Source organism: Condylura cristata, unplaced genomic scaffold (assembly GCF_000260355.1).
Source record: "Condylura cristata isolate star-nosed mole 26May11 unplaced genomic scaffold, ConCri1.0 scaffold00019, whole genome shotgun sequence".
Classification (NCBI taxonomy): domain Eukaryota; kingdom Metazoa; phylum Chordata; class Mammalia; order Eulipotyphla; family Talpidae; genus Condylura; species Condylura cristata.
This window is the reverse complement of record NW_004567120.1, coordinates 2,837,312-2,854,788: the sequence shown is the minus strand read 5'-3', so window position 1 is coordinate 2,854,788 and position 17,477 is coordinate 2,837,312. Positions and strand designations below refer to the sequence as shown.

The 17,477-nt window shown below is 35.5% G+C and overlaps 1 protein-coding gene across 1 annotated transcript in view; it reads left to right on the top strand.

The window, feature by feature from the left end:
* MAGT1 (magnesium transporter 1) overlaps positions 1 to 16,819 on the top strand; it is a 51,733-nt gene extending 34,914 nt beyond the window's left edge. The window contains exons 4-10 of the mRNA XM_004685606.2: positions 3,178 to 3,318; positions 3,798 to 3,938; positions 4,440 to 4,529; positions 4,944 to 5,007; positions 9,390 to 9,464; positions 12,014 to 12,104; positions 14,927 to 16,819. Of these exons, the coding sequence (XP_004685663.1) occupies positions 3,178 to 3,318; positions 3,798 to 3,938; positions 4,440 to 4,529; positions 4,944 to 5,007; positions 9,390 to 9,464; positions 12,014 to 12,104; positions 14,927 to 14,942 (618 nt within the window). The 3' untranslated portion in view covers positions 14,943 to 16,819. The remainder of the gene's footprint in view (positions 1 to 3,177; positions 3,319 to 3,797; positions 3,939 to 4,439; positions 4,530 to 4,943; positions 5,008 to 9,389; positions 9,465 to 12,013; positions 12,105 to 14,926) is intronic.
* Positions 16,820 to 17,477: the final 658 nt, after the last annotated feature.

Sequence of the window (17,477 nt, the reverse complement as noted above, 5' to 3'; positions counted from 1 at the left end):
ACTTGCTAGCTAACAAGTTAGTTGCCAGTTGCTTTGATTCTGGAGAACACATAACACCCCCTTGGTCAGAGTAGAGGACTTGGTTGCTTATAGCAACAAGAGTATCCAAAGTATTGGTATTTTATGGCACCAGTTTCCTAAGAATTGATTTAGTTCAGTGATGCTATATTAGTAATCTTAGAAATACAAATTACAGTAATAGTGATATAGACTATTTGCCCATTAGATCAAATTTTCACAGGAATGTGGGTAACAGTTTTCTACACTGATGGAGATAAGTATAAATTGGCACAACTACTTGGGAGGTCAAGTTGGTGCTATTTAATTTTAATTTAATATTTATGCCCTGTGACCTAACACTGCTACAGAATCATTGCTACATGTGTACAGGAAGATGTGTACAGGAAGATGTGTACATGGCTGTTCATTGCAACATTGTTTTTAATTGAAAAAGGGGGAAACCCAGAAGTCCAACAATACATAATTAATCTGAGAGTTAAATTGATATATTGGTTCTACAAAGGTTAGTTCTCTTACAGGTTGAATAAGAAAAGAAAGTTACAGAATGATACTGTGAATATGATACTGTTTATGATAAAATGAAACAGAAACAAAGCAATATTTTCTTTTCTATGATACACATTCATGAATAAATTCAGAAAGGTCTAGGAATGGTAACAGTGGCTGCCAAAATGAACTGACATTTGTCCTTCAACCCTGTTGTTTTACTTTAATGTTCATAAGGGAGTGGATTCATATATAAACTAGTGTTTTTTTTCAGGCATTCATTTTTTTAATTCAAAAGTGTGGGTGGGAGAAGTAAGCAAAGACTGAAAAATTTTGCTTAGTATTTGGGGAGTTTGATGGAGTGAACACTGGATCTAATTTTTAGCTTTGCAGACCAAGAAATTTTAACAGTGTAGACAGAAGATATCTGACTTGGGCATCTTTGTGCCCATTGACCAAACCATATAAATCTGTGGATGTTGGTAAGCAAAGGGCTAATCTATTTCTTTAAGAAAAACAAATAATTATATCAACTAATCATTATCTCCTCTCCCCTTGAAAGGAAAAGGCGGAGAGGAGGGACGGACGCCATGAGTCTGTTCCCAAGTTCTGTGACCAGCCGCAAGAAAAGAAGGCTTGAGGCAGAAAGGCTGAGCAAGCAGAGTTTATTGCTCCGGGACAGCAGCTGAGACGGAGCCCTAGAGTGGGATCCACAGCTACTGCCAACTCAATAAGGGGGAAGGGTCTCTTATATAGATTCCAAAGGGGGTGACTCATCGCTGTGTCCTTGATGTGAGGCCCAGTTCGTTATCACCTTCAGCTAGTCCCATCCTGGATGCAAGGTCAATTTATTACCACTTTATCAAGCTTGGATGCAAGGCAGAATTCTTTACCGCCCTAATTCAGTCCTTGTCAATAAATCTTTGGTCACTCCCAACATTAGAACTTGGGAACAGACTCACGGCGTCCGTCCCTTCTCTCCACTTTTTCCTTTCACCCCTTAAGGATTTTTTATGAGTGTGGAATCAAAGCAAGAGAACTGGATTATTTTTTACTGGTGTCTTCAAATTTTTTTTAAAGATTTATTTATTTATTCATATAGAACTGGGGTACAGGCCAGAGATGTGGAGGGTGAGAGGATTCACCAGAGACAGAGTGGGGAGCAGAACAGGCAGATCGACGAAGTACACTGCTGAGGGGAGCAGCGGGTGGGTCAGGAGAGGTCTGCCTCGCCATGTAGTCACCTCCGGGGCAGGCGGGAATCAAACTCATGAGGAAGTGGCTTTTAGATTCTCAGTGCGGTGCTTTAACCCGCTGAGCCCGCTGCGCCACCAGGGAGGGCCTGGTGTCTTCAAATTTTAATTGTCTTAAATTCTGTTGTCTTAAAAACTGAATTTCCGGGCCCTCCCTGGTAATGCAGTAGATTGGAGCACTGCACTGCAAAGCAAAGCCAAGCCATGACTGCTTCAGTGCGAGTTCTATCCCTGCCCAGGTGGTGACCCACATGGAGCAACAGACCTCTCCTGTCTTGCTCACTGCTCCCCTCAGCAGTGTACTTCATTGATCTGCCTGTTCTGCTCTCCACTCGGTCTCTGGTGAATCCTCTCACTGCCCCTGCACCTCTAGCCTGTACCCCAGTTCTGTATGCATAAATAAATAAAAATCTTAAAAATATATATTTGGGAAAAAATTTGAATTTCCTTTACAGAGTTAACCTGCTGAAGGTACCTGACTGCTGGCATCTATTTGTCAGGATCTCTCCCCTATGCTTTTTCTTTTTCCACAGATATAGTTATATCTTGTCAAAAAAAATATATAAGGAATATGCATAGGTCTTAAGTTCTTTACCTTAGCGATTCCAGTGTAGTGTTGCAAGCATACCATAGTCTCATAATAGTGAATAGAAAAATGTGATGCTTACCAGGAAATATTTGTGAATCTTTTAGAATTGATTTTGTTTTTTGTGTATGGTTGCCAGTTTTGTTTGGTTTTCACCACAGTTTTAGAAATCATTATCTTACCCTGATTTTGTTTCTTCTAAATTGAAAATGCACCCTACTTGAACTTTGTCTCAGCTATGTAAGAAACTTTTAGTTCTCATAAATGTGTTCTTTTTAAAATAATCTCTGGACAGATTAAAATGTTGCAATATGGGAGGTTTTCCATTCTAAAGGAGTAGAATGTAGTTTTCTTAGCCAGGAATTTATATTTGGTCAGTTGAGTGTACTACTTAAAATCATAGGAAGGCTTGGATTTGAATCCAGGCTTCACCTCCTAAGGCATATCACCTAGTCTACCTAAACCTGGGGCTCTTCTTTTTTAAAAGATTTATGCTTACAGAATGGGGTACAAGCCAGAGGTGTGATGGGTGAGAAGATTCACCGGAGATAGTCAGAAACAGTACAGGCAGATGTACTGAAATACACTGTTGAGGGGAGCAGCAGGTGTGTCAAGAGAGGTCTGCCACACCATGTGGGTCAGCTCCATGGCTGGGGATTGAACTTGTGCCGCAGTGGCTTCTGAGAGCTTCATAATGTGGTGTTTTAACCCATTGTGCCACCAGGGAGGGCCCGGTCTCTTAATTTTTGTAAAATGACTCAATTTCAAGAAAATGCCTGTTAAAATTACTTTCTTTATAATTTATATTTTCGTGGATTATTTTTTATTCAGCTAAACATGAATTCAGCTCCAACTTTCATCAACTTTCCTGCAAAAGGGAAGCCCAAACGGGGCGATACATATGAGTTGCAGGTGCGTGGTTTTTCAGCTGAGCAGATTGCCCGGTGGATTGCCGATCGAACTGATGTCAATGTAAGTTTTCCTATTTTGAAGAAATTTGCTTTGCCATTATTCACTTGAAGATGATTGGAAGGTCCTAACTGGTCTTGTCCCCATCCATATCACTGAAGTGTGGTAATAGTTTTGCAGTCCCTGTTCGTAAGTAGCATTTAACAGAATTTTCCTGATAAAATCAGTAAAGCATCCACTATTACCTTATTAAATTCACCATGGAAACTACTTTTTAACCTTATTAAGGTCATGGACTATCTAGCTATCTTTAGCAAATACTTGATTTAATCTAGAAGATGTTATTCAGTGGTTAAACAGATTATTTATTGTCCCTACTCAATTATGTTTTAGGAACCACTGTAGACTATTTTGATTATGATGAAAAGAAACATCTTTTTTCCTGAGAGGAAACCATACTAATTTTGATTATTTTCATTTCAAATTATTTTTATTAAATTACTTTGTCATACTTAAAAATACTTTTCTTCCCTTTCTATTAGATTAGAGTTATTAGACCACCAAATTATGCTGGTCCCCTAATGTTGGGATTGCTTTTGGCTGTTATTGGTGGACTTGTGTATCTTCGAAGAAGCAATATGGAATTTCTCTTTAATAAAACTGGATGGGCTTTTGCAGCTTTGGTGAGTGGATTTAAAAAAAAAAATTCTTAAAGTAGAATTCCTAATATTGTATTATTGTTAGGTAACATTTTGTTGTTTTCTTACCTGAGGGAAAGGATTTTTTTTTTTTTTACTTTATTCCTCAGAATCAATTTTTTCATTATTTCATTGAATGGGCAAAGTTTGGGAAAACTGATCATACAGTTATTTTGGTGTTTTGTTTTGTTTTGTTTTTGGTGTCACCACTATGAAAATCTGCAGCTCTTTAAAAAAAATTATTATAAAAGACTTTATGGTATTTGATTTTGAAACTTGTCAGCTTATTTATAATTTTAAGAGTGTTTCCCTTTCAACTAAATATTAGAGATTATTGTGATCTTTGTAGTGAAATATAGACCTTAACAAATAATTTATCCAAAAGTTTTTCATGTATTACTTGATGCACTTTCATCTACTTATTAATCTGATCTGTAAAGGGACAGCTTCATCATGTTGTATTATCATTTCATTTTTGTTTCCTAGTGTTTTGTGCTTGCTATGACATCAGGTCAGATGTGGAACCATATAAGAGGACCACCATATGCTCATAAGAATCCCCACACAGGACATGTGGTAAGGGGAGTCTGGGATTTCTTTCCATTTTATACCAAAGTTAACCTTAGTGATGATTGTCCTGTGAGACCTGTGTCAGTATATGGAACTAGATTTGGTTTTGACTTTCCAATCTCTATATTAATGAAATTCAATTGCTGAAAAGACTATATTCTACCTCAGTGTACCTCATGTATAGTTGTGTCATATTTTCTGTTGCTTAAAGCTGTAGGATATATACAATGAAAAGGCAAAGAATAAATGATACAGAAGTAGCTTTTATTTTATCCAAACTTATTTATTGTTGAATGTCACAGACCCAATGCCTGCAAATGTCAGGTGAATTTCATAAGGTTTGAAAATAGCCCCTTTTAAGATTAGGAAACCAAATTTAAACATATATTTAACAATTATTTTGTCTCTTTTTTCCCCCAGAATTATATCCATGGAAGCAGCCAAGCCCAGTTTGTAGCTGAAACACACATTGTTCTTCTATTCAGTATCCTCTTTATAATTCGTCTTTGCTGTTGTTTCTATTTGTCTATTTACTCAGAATTTAAGATTGTCTTCACAGCTTTTGGTTAAGACTACTCTTTATTAATGCAAGTTACGATATCTTTTTTTTTTTTTAAGATTTATTTATTTGTGCATACAGAACTGGGATGCAGGCCAGAGGCTCAGGGGCGGTGAGAGGCTTCAGAGACAGAGCAGGAAACAGAACAGGCAGATGGACGAAGTACACTGCTGAGGGGAGCAGCGGGCGGGTCAGGAGAGGTCTGCCACGCCATGTGGTCACCTCCAGGGCAGGCGGGAATTGAACTCATGAGGAACCGGCTTTAGATTCTCAGTGCTGTGCTTTAACCCGCTGCGCCACCAGGGAGGGCCAAGTTACGATATCTTTTAAATTATATTACTGTGTCATCTGACCTAGGCTAATCAGCTAAAACTCTTTATTTGAAGCTCTGTACCTTGGTTGTAAATTGAGGCTACTTAAATCCTCCAGGCAAGAAGGGGATGTTTCCTTCTTACTGATATCATTTCAGTGAGATTATGATTTTAGAGAACAGTGTTTTATGAGTGAGAAAACACTAGTTACTGAAAGATAGGTATTATATTGATAAGCAGCTATAGCATGCCTTAGCGAGAAATACTACTTCCTGTGAATTTTGTAGCGACTTTATTTATGTGTTGTTCCACCTTCTCGAATGGCAGGGCATATTTTTCCTTGGTCACTCCCAACTAATTTTTACTTTCTCATGTCTGGAAAGTATGCCTCTGTAAACTTCAGGAGTAGATAGCAGTGACATCAGATATGTTGGAATCTAAATTTCATACTACTACTGTGCACAGTTAACCTAACTGAATCCATCCATAAGCAGTGACTGTGGAACAAATCAACAAAGTAAGCAAATGTGATTCTCTAGATTTGTGCTCTTCAGACAAGGCGTCCTGATGCTGATATATGGGGATCAGTTGTATCCCAAATTGTTGGGAAATCTGCCCAGTGAGTTGATGGTAAATTCATTTGCCCTGACTTCTCATCATCTAGTTGACATAGAGATCATCTCGTTCAACCCTTATTCTAGCAAAAATGAACTGTACTAGCTAAGAATAGGCTAAGAACTTGGACAGTGACTACAACCAATATGAGTAATTACATATGTTATTTTAAAAAAATGACTATGCTTATACAAGTAAGATAGAATAAAGAAATTATGTATTTTTGAAATCCTAAAATTTATGTTGAAAATGTTTGTGGTTGGTGAATTAACAAATAATTATACCTTGGAGCTATTTCAGTATCAGGTAATAGTCCTAATCATACTTTAAAATTGAATACTGGAGCAAACAGGTAGTTAAAATTGTAAAATACTAATTAGTTGATTTGTGGTTCATATTAGTTGGTTTAGCTTCGTATTAAAATTTTAAATATAATTATAGAAAACATTTGAGATATTCAATTTTTCTTCTATTTAAATGATTAAGCAATAATTTTTCACATTCTGTTGGAACAGATCATAAGCCTATAGGATATAGAATTTCTTACACATTTACTTAATAGGATGCAAAATGGGTATTATTTTTCAGAGTGATTTTCTTTCCTTTGTTTTGCCTGTTTGGTAGTGATTGGATCAGTTTAGGTAATATTTTCTGAGCAGTTATTTTGCTAAGTGCCATGGATCTATGATTTGCCTAAGGAACTTACAGTACTAGGACAAATGTCCATGTATAAAGATTTTAACATACTGCCGTAAGTACTGAGTCTAGGTCAGATGGTAAGACAATGAATAAAGCTATTTACTTTGTAAGTGATAAGAAACTTTATGGAAGACTTACACAGTACCCCCATTTATTACTAGACTTAAAGTCTAAATACTCAAAACTCTAAAGTCACAATGTAGGACCTCCATGGGGACCTAGGAGTTAAATCTTAGCACTGTCATCTCTATAGCCTAAATTCTATCCTGCCCAGGGAGCTGATCCTCATATGGCACAGCAAACCTCTCCTTTCTCAACTGCTGCTCTCCTCAGCAGTGTATTTCAGTACATTTCCCTGCTTTGCTCCCCACTCTGTCTCAACCCCTCTACTTCTGGCCTATACCCCTCTTCTGTGCATTTAAAAAAAGAATCTGTCTAATGCTTTGGATGTTTTGTCTATGTTATATTCCAAAAGGGTTTTACTAAAAGGGGAGGGAGGTTTGCTGTGAGAATGTGTATACACAGTAATATATCCTAGCAAGTACTAGCAATCATTGTTACTTAACATTACTCTCCTTTTCTAAAATTACTAATTCAATAGGCAAAGAAATTATAGGTCATTTTTAAAATCTATCTTAGACAATAATAAGGTAATATAAACATTTCTATAATTTCATTACTGTGCTTCATCTTATGCCTTCTTCATATATAACTTATTTCTCCTAGCTATGTAGAAGCCTAGTTCTTTTATGTTATGGAATACCACCATCTTTATTTCCCTTTTAGTTTTCCCAGACAAACATTTCCTTATGATTTTATAATTATTTACAACTTGTTTCATTGTTTATATTCCCCACTAGAGTGTGAATTTGTCAAGGAAGGAACTGTATCTCATCCAACTTTGTAACTACAACAGCTAATAGTGTCTGCCATATGGTAGGCAGTGTTAGAAAAAAAATTAAGGAATGAGTAAATGAAATGAAATAATACACATGGAAGTATATCATAGGTCTTGATAGCTATGAACAGTACATAAAGACCTTTGAGATGGAAAACACTTAAGAATGTAAATGGTGATACAAAAGCCAACCATTCCAAAAACAAATCTCAACCTTAAATCTGTGTAACCTGTAACCAAAGCCTATATAAATGATCAATCTTTGCACTTACCCAGATATAAAGAACCTCAGTGAGAATAGTTAATCACTGGATGGGGCCTCCCTGGTGGCGCCAGGGGTTAAGTCTCATCAGTATGAAGCTGTCACTATGAATTGGATCCCCAGCCAGGGAGGTAAGCCACATGGCACAGCAGACCTCTGCTACTGCAACCGCTGCTCCCCTCAGCAGTGTATTTCAGTGGATCTGCCTGTTCTGATCCCCACTCTGTCTCTGGTGAATCCTCTCACCCCCACACCTCTGGCCTATACCCCAATTCTTGTATGCATAAACAAATAAAATACATCTTAAAATAATCAAGAGGCCAGTAGTGGTGAGCACTGTTCATTGAATCTTCCTGATCCAGTTCACTAAAGCTTTGTTCTTTTCTAGACTGATTCTCATCCTTTAACTTTCTCTGGAAGATTATCCATTCTGATAGGTCTATTCTTGCTAACACATGGCACAGCAGACCTCTCTTCTGGCTTTCCTGCAGCTCCTGTCACCAGTGTATTTTAGTCAATCTGCCTATTCTGCTCTGCACTCTTCCTCCCCCCCACCCCAGCTCTTGTATGCATAAATAAATCTTTAAAAAAAAACTACCAAAACCTAATGTCTTGAGAAAAAAATAAAAGCTCAGCTAAGCAACTAAAAACATAATGAATGGGTATTGTCCCTAACAAAAGACTATTGAAAAGAGTACAAGATAGTAATGGAAAGATGAATAGACAAACTAAAATGCTAATTATAAATTCAGACTTTACTACTGAAAGTTTGATTATTTATGGGGTATCCCTGATGTGCAAGGAGTTAAAGCTGCAGTACTATGAAACTATCCAAAACCACTGCAGCAGGAGTTGAATCCTTGGCCAGGGAGCTGACCCACATGGAGCAGCAGACCTCTCCTGTCTTGCTCGCTGCTCCCCTCAGCAGTGTATTTCAGTATATCTGCCTATTTTGCTCCCTACTCTATCTCTGATAAATCCTCTCACTGACCCCCCCCAACCCCCGCCCACCTCTGACCTTACCCCAGTACCCCAGACCAGGGGTGCAGGGAGTGGGATGGGTTGAACTCACTGCTAACAGCCTCATAGTGCTGTGCTTTAACCCTTTGTACCAGCAGGGAGGGCCCTCATTACTCATCTTTTTGTGGAAGCCATTCTACTGATCCCAGATGGGAAAGCAGTATATTTCAGAAATGCGTATGAAGATGAAGCAGTGGTTGAAAGAGTGTACAGGAAGGACATTTCAAAGTGCAATTTTGGGAAAAAATCATTCCATCTAAAATGTTATACTGAGATTTAGTTTAAAATACCAGTGTTTTTATTTATACAAATGAAGTAATTTTCAAACCTTAGTCTTTTATTCTGTCTTTCTAGTAAATATTATACTACATAGACACTTAGTTTTTTGAAATTAAGAGTTTGATTTATAGATTTATTCATTTTAATTTTCTTCATAAACGAATAGGAATATGAAAGTGCTATGTCTTTGTGTCTATGAATTTCCTTAAGCATCTTTTCTAAGATGGTGGGGTTACCTTAGGGATGGTACTTTTATGTGAAGCTGCTACATCTGACATGGATATTGGAAAACGAAAGAGTAAGTCAATCATATGCCAAAAACATAACAATTCTTCCTTGAATACAGAGATAGGAGTACCCTCTTACTTTCTCTTTTAGTTATATGTATATTATTCTACCATTGAAAAACTAGTAATTTAAGCTGTAATATATTCCTGCCACTTTTGTAAAAACATCTATAAAACTGCATAAAATTTTGAATCGTGTACCCCCCGTACTGTAATTAACTCACTAATACTTTCCTCCCTGTAATTTAAATTTTTATTTCTGATTTTGTCACATTTAGTTTTTCAAAATGTTCTTGTAATAAATGCTACTTTCGTGACTATCATGGTATATTAAGCTTTATCTTCATTTATTATTAATTCCTTAAGGTAAATTCCTAGAAGTGGAATGAATTTATATAAACTGATACTGTCAAATTTTTTCCTTGGATGATATAACTTCAGTGCCTACTAGTTGTACTTAAGTGTGTTTATTTTATTATAACCTTATCAGCATTAGATAACGTCATGAAAAATGTGTGTTTGCTAATCAGATAATGGGGAAATGTCAAATGATTTTGTACTTGGTTATTAGGTTATTAGATTCGATGTTTTCTAAAATATTTATTAGCAATTCTTGTTTTCCCTTCTGTAAGATGTCTTTTTCTCTTTTGCTATTCACCTATCAGCCTTTCTCCTTTTCCTAGACTTTTTATAAGAGTATTATATGTTGGTATTTGTTTCAAGAGATGCTAACAGTGTAATTTTACCTACATTAAATCAATTTAAATCAATTTTCATTTTATAGTTTAAAAGCTAAGCATTATCAAAATTAACCTAGCTAAAGTTGGTTAATTTTTCTTCTAGAAAAATATGAAAAGAAATTTGGATTTCAAATCTGGGTGAACCTATTTTGATGAATTTTTAAAAAGATTTATTTATTTATGCATATAAGAACTGGGATACAGGCCAGAGGTGTGGTGGGTGAGAGGATTCCCCAGAGACAGAGTGGGGAGCAGAACAGGCAGATGTACTGAAATAGACTGCTGAGGGGAGCAGTGGGCTGGACAGGAGAAGTCTGCCACGACATGTGGGTCAGCTCCCTGGCTGGGAATTGAACTTGTGCTGAAGTGAATGTGGATCACTACATAGTGCTGCGCTTCAATTCATTGTGCCACCAGACAGGGTCCTTATTTTGTTGAATTTAAATGAAGTTTTACATATTTGCAAAATAGAACTAGGCCTTCCCTGGTGGCACACTTCAGCACAGTGAAGTTATAGGCAGCCACTGCAGCATGAATTGGATCCCCAACCAGGAAGCTAACACACAGGGTGCAGCAGAACCCTCCTGTTTCATCCAGTGCTTCCCTCTGCAGTATATTTCAGTCGATCTGCCTGTTCTGCTCCCCACTCCCCACTCTCTCTCTCTCTCTCTCTCTCTCTCTCTCTCACACACACACACACACACACACACACACACACACACACACCAGCCCCTCCAGCATACACCCCAGCTCTTGTATGCATAAATAAATGTTAAAAAAGGAGAAAACTAGAATTGATGCATCAGGTCATTATTCACTCAATATGCACCTTTTTCATTGCCTGACCCTTTTTAAATTGTGTATTTGAGTGTTCATTATTGAGAAAAGACCTTGGTACACTGTACTGTTAAGATGAATTTAAATTGTAAAACATTTTCACATAATATGTTGAAATAATCACAATTTAATATACTTCTGAGTTTTAACTCAACAAAATAATTAGAAATAATAACAAACATTCAGTACTCTTCAATGTGCCAGGAACTGCCCTAAGCACTTTAGATATGTTACATGAAAAAGTTAGACTATGAACATGTAGTAATGTTATGCATATACATGTATGAGTGCATGAGTATTTGTTAATGCTCAGAAAAAATATGTTTAACATTTGTGTTTTAACCTCTTATTTTGGGTGAAAATTAAATAACAAAGTTTCCCTATGTATAGCAAAATGAAAAAAAAATATTCTCAAATAAGTGTGTTACCTAGAACTTCTATGGTTGTAGCACATGTTTCATGTTTCCCCTCTACGCTGCTTTAGCAATTCTAATTCCAGGGACTTATAGAGCCTCAAGTTATGGGAATCCATGCTAGAGCATTATGGGGTCAGTATTTGCGTTAAGATGGTTAACCAGAGCACATGGGACTAGTGAAGAAAATTTAGGACTGCCAATTAAGACATCCCCCATTATTCAAATGAGGAATCCATGTTGAATAAGTTCCTTATATATAGGCAATATCATTACTTGTGTATGAATAAATTACTTTTTATAGCCTCAAGTGAAGCTATAACAATGATTTTTTCAGTTACCTTAAATAAATATAAGCAATAATACAATAAAGCTACTCTTAAGGGCTTAAAATCTTAAGTTATTTTTCTCTTCAGTAGTATTTTCTAACACTAAATTCTTAAGTGTAATGACTTTAAGGGAATTCATTGCATTCAACTGAATTGCATACATATATTAACAGATACTCTATTATATTTATGCCCTAGTATTTATAATGTTTAACATGCTCTTTTTACTGTTTTTCTGCAGTAATGTGTGTGGCCGGTATTGGACTGGTTGTATTATTCTTCAGTTGGATGCTATCTATTTTCAGATCTAAATATCATGGATATCCATATAGGTATGATCCTTAATTTTTATCTGTTTAGTGGTTAACTATACTTAAAATGATTATGATAATTGCTTTATGAGTGCCAAATAATATAATTCCTATTCCTTTAATACAACATTGTTTGGCTATACAAAGAATGATGAGCATTTAAAGTATCTTAAGAAATATTAAATGGTATTTCTCTGATAAATTCATAGTTATTTTTTAAAGATGTATTTAATTATGCATACAGAACTGGGGTGCAGGCAAGGTGAGAGGATTCACCAGAGACAGAGTGGGGAGAAGAACAGGCCAACTGACAAGTTGCTGAGGGGAGAGGTCTGCCACACCATGTAGGTCAATGGGTCACTTCTGGGACTGGTGATAGAACTCACACCAAAGTGGCTGCAGCTTGCTTGCAGTGCTGTGCTTTAACCCTTTGTGCCACCAGGGAGGGCCCATACTTATTTTTAACACAATTTTTTAGTAGGTAATTTTGAACAATTTCCTGATATACTGTATTCTGACATTCCTAGATCCCTTTTGATTAATGAGCATCATAATCTTTTGCTTTTTTTCTTCTAAGACCAAAACCTACTAGAATTATAATTCATGACATAATATTCCAACTTAATATTTTTATTCTTCTGTGTATTTATATGGTTAAACAATTTCTCCTCTGTAGCATGCTAACTGGAGTGCAAGGATATTCTTGCTGAATACATAGTTAATCACCTGGGTTGATTCAGTTATTGCTTAGAATCTCTATTCTGGACACATGTAAATTTGAGATTATTGTCCATTTCCTTTTCTCCTGAGATCATCTCAATATCTAAGTGCTTTACACATTTTGTTACTGATACTCCAAATTTATTGTACCTGCACCCAAATGCCCTTTGTTCTGTTAACATCAAGATAATGTATATTTATTCAGATAAATACTCAAGAAAGCATTTTTCTCATCCAAAGAAAATAAAAACACTAACTTTAAAAGATTTATGCACCCCCATGTTGCAGCATTATTTACAATAGCCAAATTATGGAAACAACCTAAGTGTCCACCAATGGATGGATGAATAAAGAAAATGTGTGTGTACATGCATGTGTACACACACACAATGTAACTTTATTCAGCCATAAAAAATTGAAATTTTGCCATTTGAAACATGTGTAGATCTCAAGGGCATTCATTCATTATGCTGAGAGAAGTGAGACAAGGAAAACTACCTTATGATCTAACATGTGAAATAAAAACAGAAGTCAGGGGCCTCCTTTGTGTTCTAGGGGTTCAGTCTCAGCACTATCACGACCATGGCTTGAGTTTGATCCCCAGCTCAGAGATCTACCCCACAGATAGCTCAGCAAACCTTTCCTGTCATACCTGATACTCCCCTCAGCAGTGTATTTCAGTCAATCCACTTGTTCTGCTCCCCACTTTGTCTCTGGTAAATCTTCTCACTCCCATCCCCCCCAAACACACTTATGGCCTATACCACAATTCTACACAAAAATAAATAATATTTTTAAAAAAATAAATAGTGCTTTAATAAAAACAAAAGTCAAGCTCAAAGATTCATGATTCCTAGTAGAGGCTGGAGTTGGGAGGTGGACAGATTAGGTAAAGCAGTCAAAAGATTAATTCCTAAACTTCCAGTTATAAATTAAGTAATGGTATATAATATACATAATTTTTGACAGTTACTAAAAGGCCAGATCTTAAAAGTTAAAAGTTATCATCACAAGAAATATTTGGTAACTGTACATGGTGACATATTAACTAGACTTACTGTGATCACTTCATGATTTGATAAAAATATCAAATCATTGCATTATAAACCTGAAATAAACATAATATAATATGTCAGTTATGCTTCAATTTAACAAAATAAGCAGCATTTGAAATATTGGCATGAAAAGCTCAAAAAGTTTTAAAGCAAGTAAGTCACACCTAAACAAAACATCTGTCACATTTACAAGCTATCCTCATTAAAATATTAATAAATAGGTCCCTTTCTGGTGGTGTAGCGGGTTAAAGCATTGTACTTCCACATGGCACGGCAGACCTCTCCTGACCCACCTGCTGCTCCCCTCAGCAGTGTACTTCGCTGATCTGCCTGTTCTGCCCCCCACTCTGTCTCTGGTAAATCCTCTCACTGCCCCTGCACCTCTGGCCTGTACCCCAGTTCAGGATGCATAAATAAATAAATCTTTTTTTAAAAAAAGAAAAAGTTTGCTTTAGGCAGGGGTATGTAAAATAGAGGAAAAGCTAATGGTTTCTCTTTGATGTTTTCTTTTCTTTCTTTTTTTTTTTTGCCTTTGTTCTACAGTTATTTGAAATGTCCTAAATAACTTTAAATTCAAGCTCTTCTTTTGGCTAAGAGCTAAGGAAGGTTACCTTGGTATCCTACATAGCTCCTGCAAAGATCTGTACATTAACTGAAGTTTACTTTTTTGAGCTTTATATACCTTTTAATATAAACCTGCTTTTCCACATGGTTTTCAAAACTTATGTAAGAATTATGCTGACATTTTTTGAGGTATTCAAAGATATCAGTAATCCCATTTTCATTATATGCCAACTTTTTTCATGTTCCCATTCATTTACTCCCTAAGGGTATTTTTATACATGATTGTTGTCATAGTGTGCATATGATAGGGATACATTTTTCTTGCCATTGGAAACATTTGTTTTAATTGTTTTTAAATTTAAACATATTGAGATGGAAAAAATGTACAAAATGATGTAAAAATAAACTGTTATATTATAAAAAATTAAACATGTACTAAATTATTATAAGTAAAGCCTACTTTTCTTTCAGAGACTTAACAGACCAATATACATTTTGTTTCAGCTTTCTGATGAGTTAAAAAGACTGCAGAGATATGTAGCTACTGAAGCAATGGAAACTGAAACATGAAGAAACATGTGTGTTTGAAAAAAGAATGCAACTGTGTCTTTTGTATTACCTCTTTTTTCCAAGTGATTTAAATAGTTAATCATTTAACCAAAGAAAATGTGTAGTGCCTTAACAAGAAATTTCCTGTCAAAATCATGAAATATTTAGATACCATTCTCTTCTTAACCCTCATTTCCCAAAAAAAACTTTATGGAAACATTTAATTTACAAAAAAATATGTATTATAAAATTTATTAAACAACTATCATTTTAATGAGAACAGTATTCAAAACTGCCTTAGTTAACTTTTGGTCATCTGATTTTATCCGAAGGTAAGAGGGAAAGTTCTGACCAGTAATTTCTGTGTAAGTGTGTTAATAACTGCATCATGAATCCATTCTTAGCTTTTCCATTTTTGCTGGATGTGTATGCTTTGCACATCTTTCCTTTTTGGTAGAGAAATCATATATATTCTGTAGTCTTCTGAAATAGAACACCATTCTGCAGAGTTTGTATCTAACCTTTAGAAAGCAAAAGGAGCCAGTCCTCTTCTAGCCCTGCCCCCTTCTCCCACCACAGTGCTATCTATGCTTCTTGATAGCTGTAAAAATTAAAATACATCTATGAATACACTATTATGATTTTTATTATTTCTACATGAGTGTGGTGTTCAAGTTTCCTAAATTTATTTAAAGGTGGACCCCTCTTTAATAAAAATGTGGCCTAGTGTTTAAATCAGTATAATTTAAGAATGGTCTAAAATGGTTTTGTAAATTAAAATTTTTCAGTTATTTAATTTGTACCTAAGGGGGGAAAAATAGACTCAGCTGGTTAAGTTGATTTTTGTATTAGAGTTACAACATATTTCATTAACCCTTGTGCATAAAAAAAGGAATCCCCTACACTGGGTAAAGAAAATCATAAATACTGAATTATTGCCTGTGAAGAAAAAGTAAACATTTCTTTAAAGCTGTTCTTTTTTGCTATTATTGTAGCCTTCATTCTATTTCTTTAAGTGAAGAAACAGTAAACTTTTGAAGAGGGTTTGAGTTTTGTCTTTTTTTTCTTCTAGTAGTGGAAATAACATGTATATGCTAACCAAATTTCTGTGAAGAATGAGAGTTGATGTTTATCATTAAATCTAGCTGTCATCTTCCCTATAATTATGAAGAGTAATTTGAGGTGCCTCTACTAGGTAAATATGGGAATTAGGATTGTGAAAAAAGGGTTTAAGAAATCTTACAAGTATTACATGACAATAATACTATGACTCCCTGCTACGTTTTACCATCAATAACTTTCCTACATGGTCTAGAATTTTATATAATAGGGATTTGCAGAAAGAGATGAAATATATTTTTTTTTCTAAATTTGGTGGGTGGGAGGTGTAGTTGAACTTTTACTCTTTAGTGGAGCCGCTTCTGTTAATTACTCCCCTGTATATTATGTAATTCTGGATTCCTTATCTGCTGTTTTTGAGTTTGTCTCAGGCCAAATAAATTTATGCTGTGATTCTTATGAGACTTGTATGAAGATATCCAGCTTTGTACAGACTGTCCGGGAGAATACTACTGCCCATGTAATCTATGTAGCTCCAGATAATTTGCTATGAGCATTGAAAGAATAATAGGGTTTTTTTTGTTTTTGTTTTTGTGTTGTCTCCCTGAGAGTGCATTCTTTTGTAAGATAAAAGTCGCATTGTGGCTAAAATCTGTAGAAGCAAATTTACTGCACTTAGAATAATATTACTATTATGGAAAATTTGAAATTTAGCTTTCATCTGAAGTGCCTTAAGTATACTCTTAACTTACTTTTCTAGTAATGGTTTAAATATAATTTCTTATGGAATTTTTAAATACTATTCAAAATGACATATTATGGTTGCAATAACCAAATGTCTGTCTGCTTTTCAACAATATCAATAAACTTTTACAATCTAAGTTCTGAGTTTTTGATTAACATCGAAAGAGGAATAAATTTAAAACATTAATCTGAAATTGTAATGTTAGGATATTCCATTGTGAAATTATTAAAGCTATTATTGTCCTAATGACAGTGAATTTGATAGAGTAAGAATTTTTGAATTTTTAATACAGTTCAAATCAGCCCACCTTGTTTCATTCCAGCTCCTTTACTGCCAAATCTGTGGACAGGGATTGTTTCAGTTTCTCTGTTGCTTCTTTGTCTTGTCAAGGTTTACAAGTATCCACTGCATAGGACTTTAAATTTCATGTTTTTCTTAATCTTGACAGACTTGGCATCCTTTTGTCAGGCTGTGAGCCAAAAGTCCTTGATTTCCTCAGTATCAAGTATCTGAGGCATGGATATGGGTCACACAGGATTGTGTGCTATCAGCACAGCCACTGACAAGAAACAAGGAAAATAGAAAAGAAATATAAGTTAGGAATTTGATAGGGGGGCCCTCCCTGGTACACAGTAGGTTAAGGTGAAACACTACAAGCTAGCCTTAGCTGCTTCAGTGTGAGTTCTATCCCTGGCCTTGGAG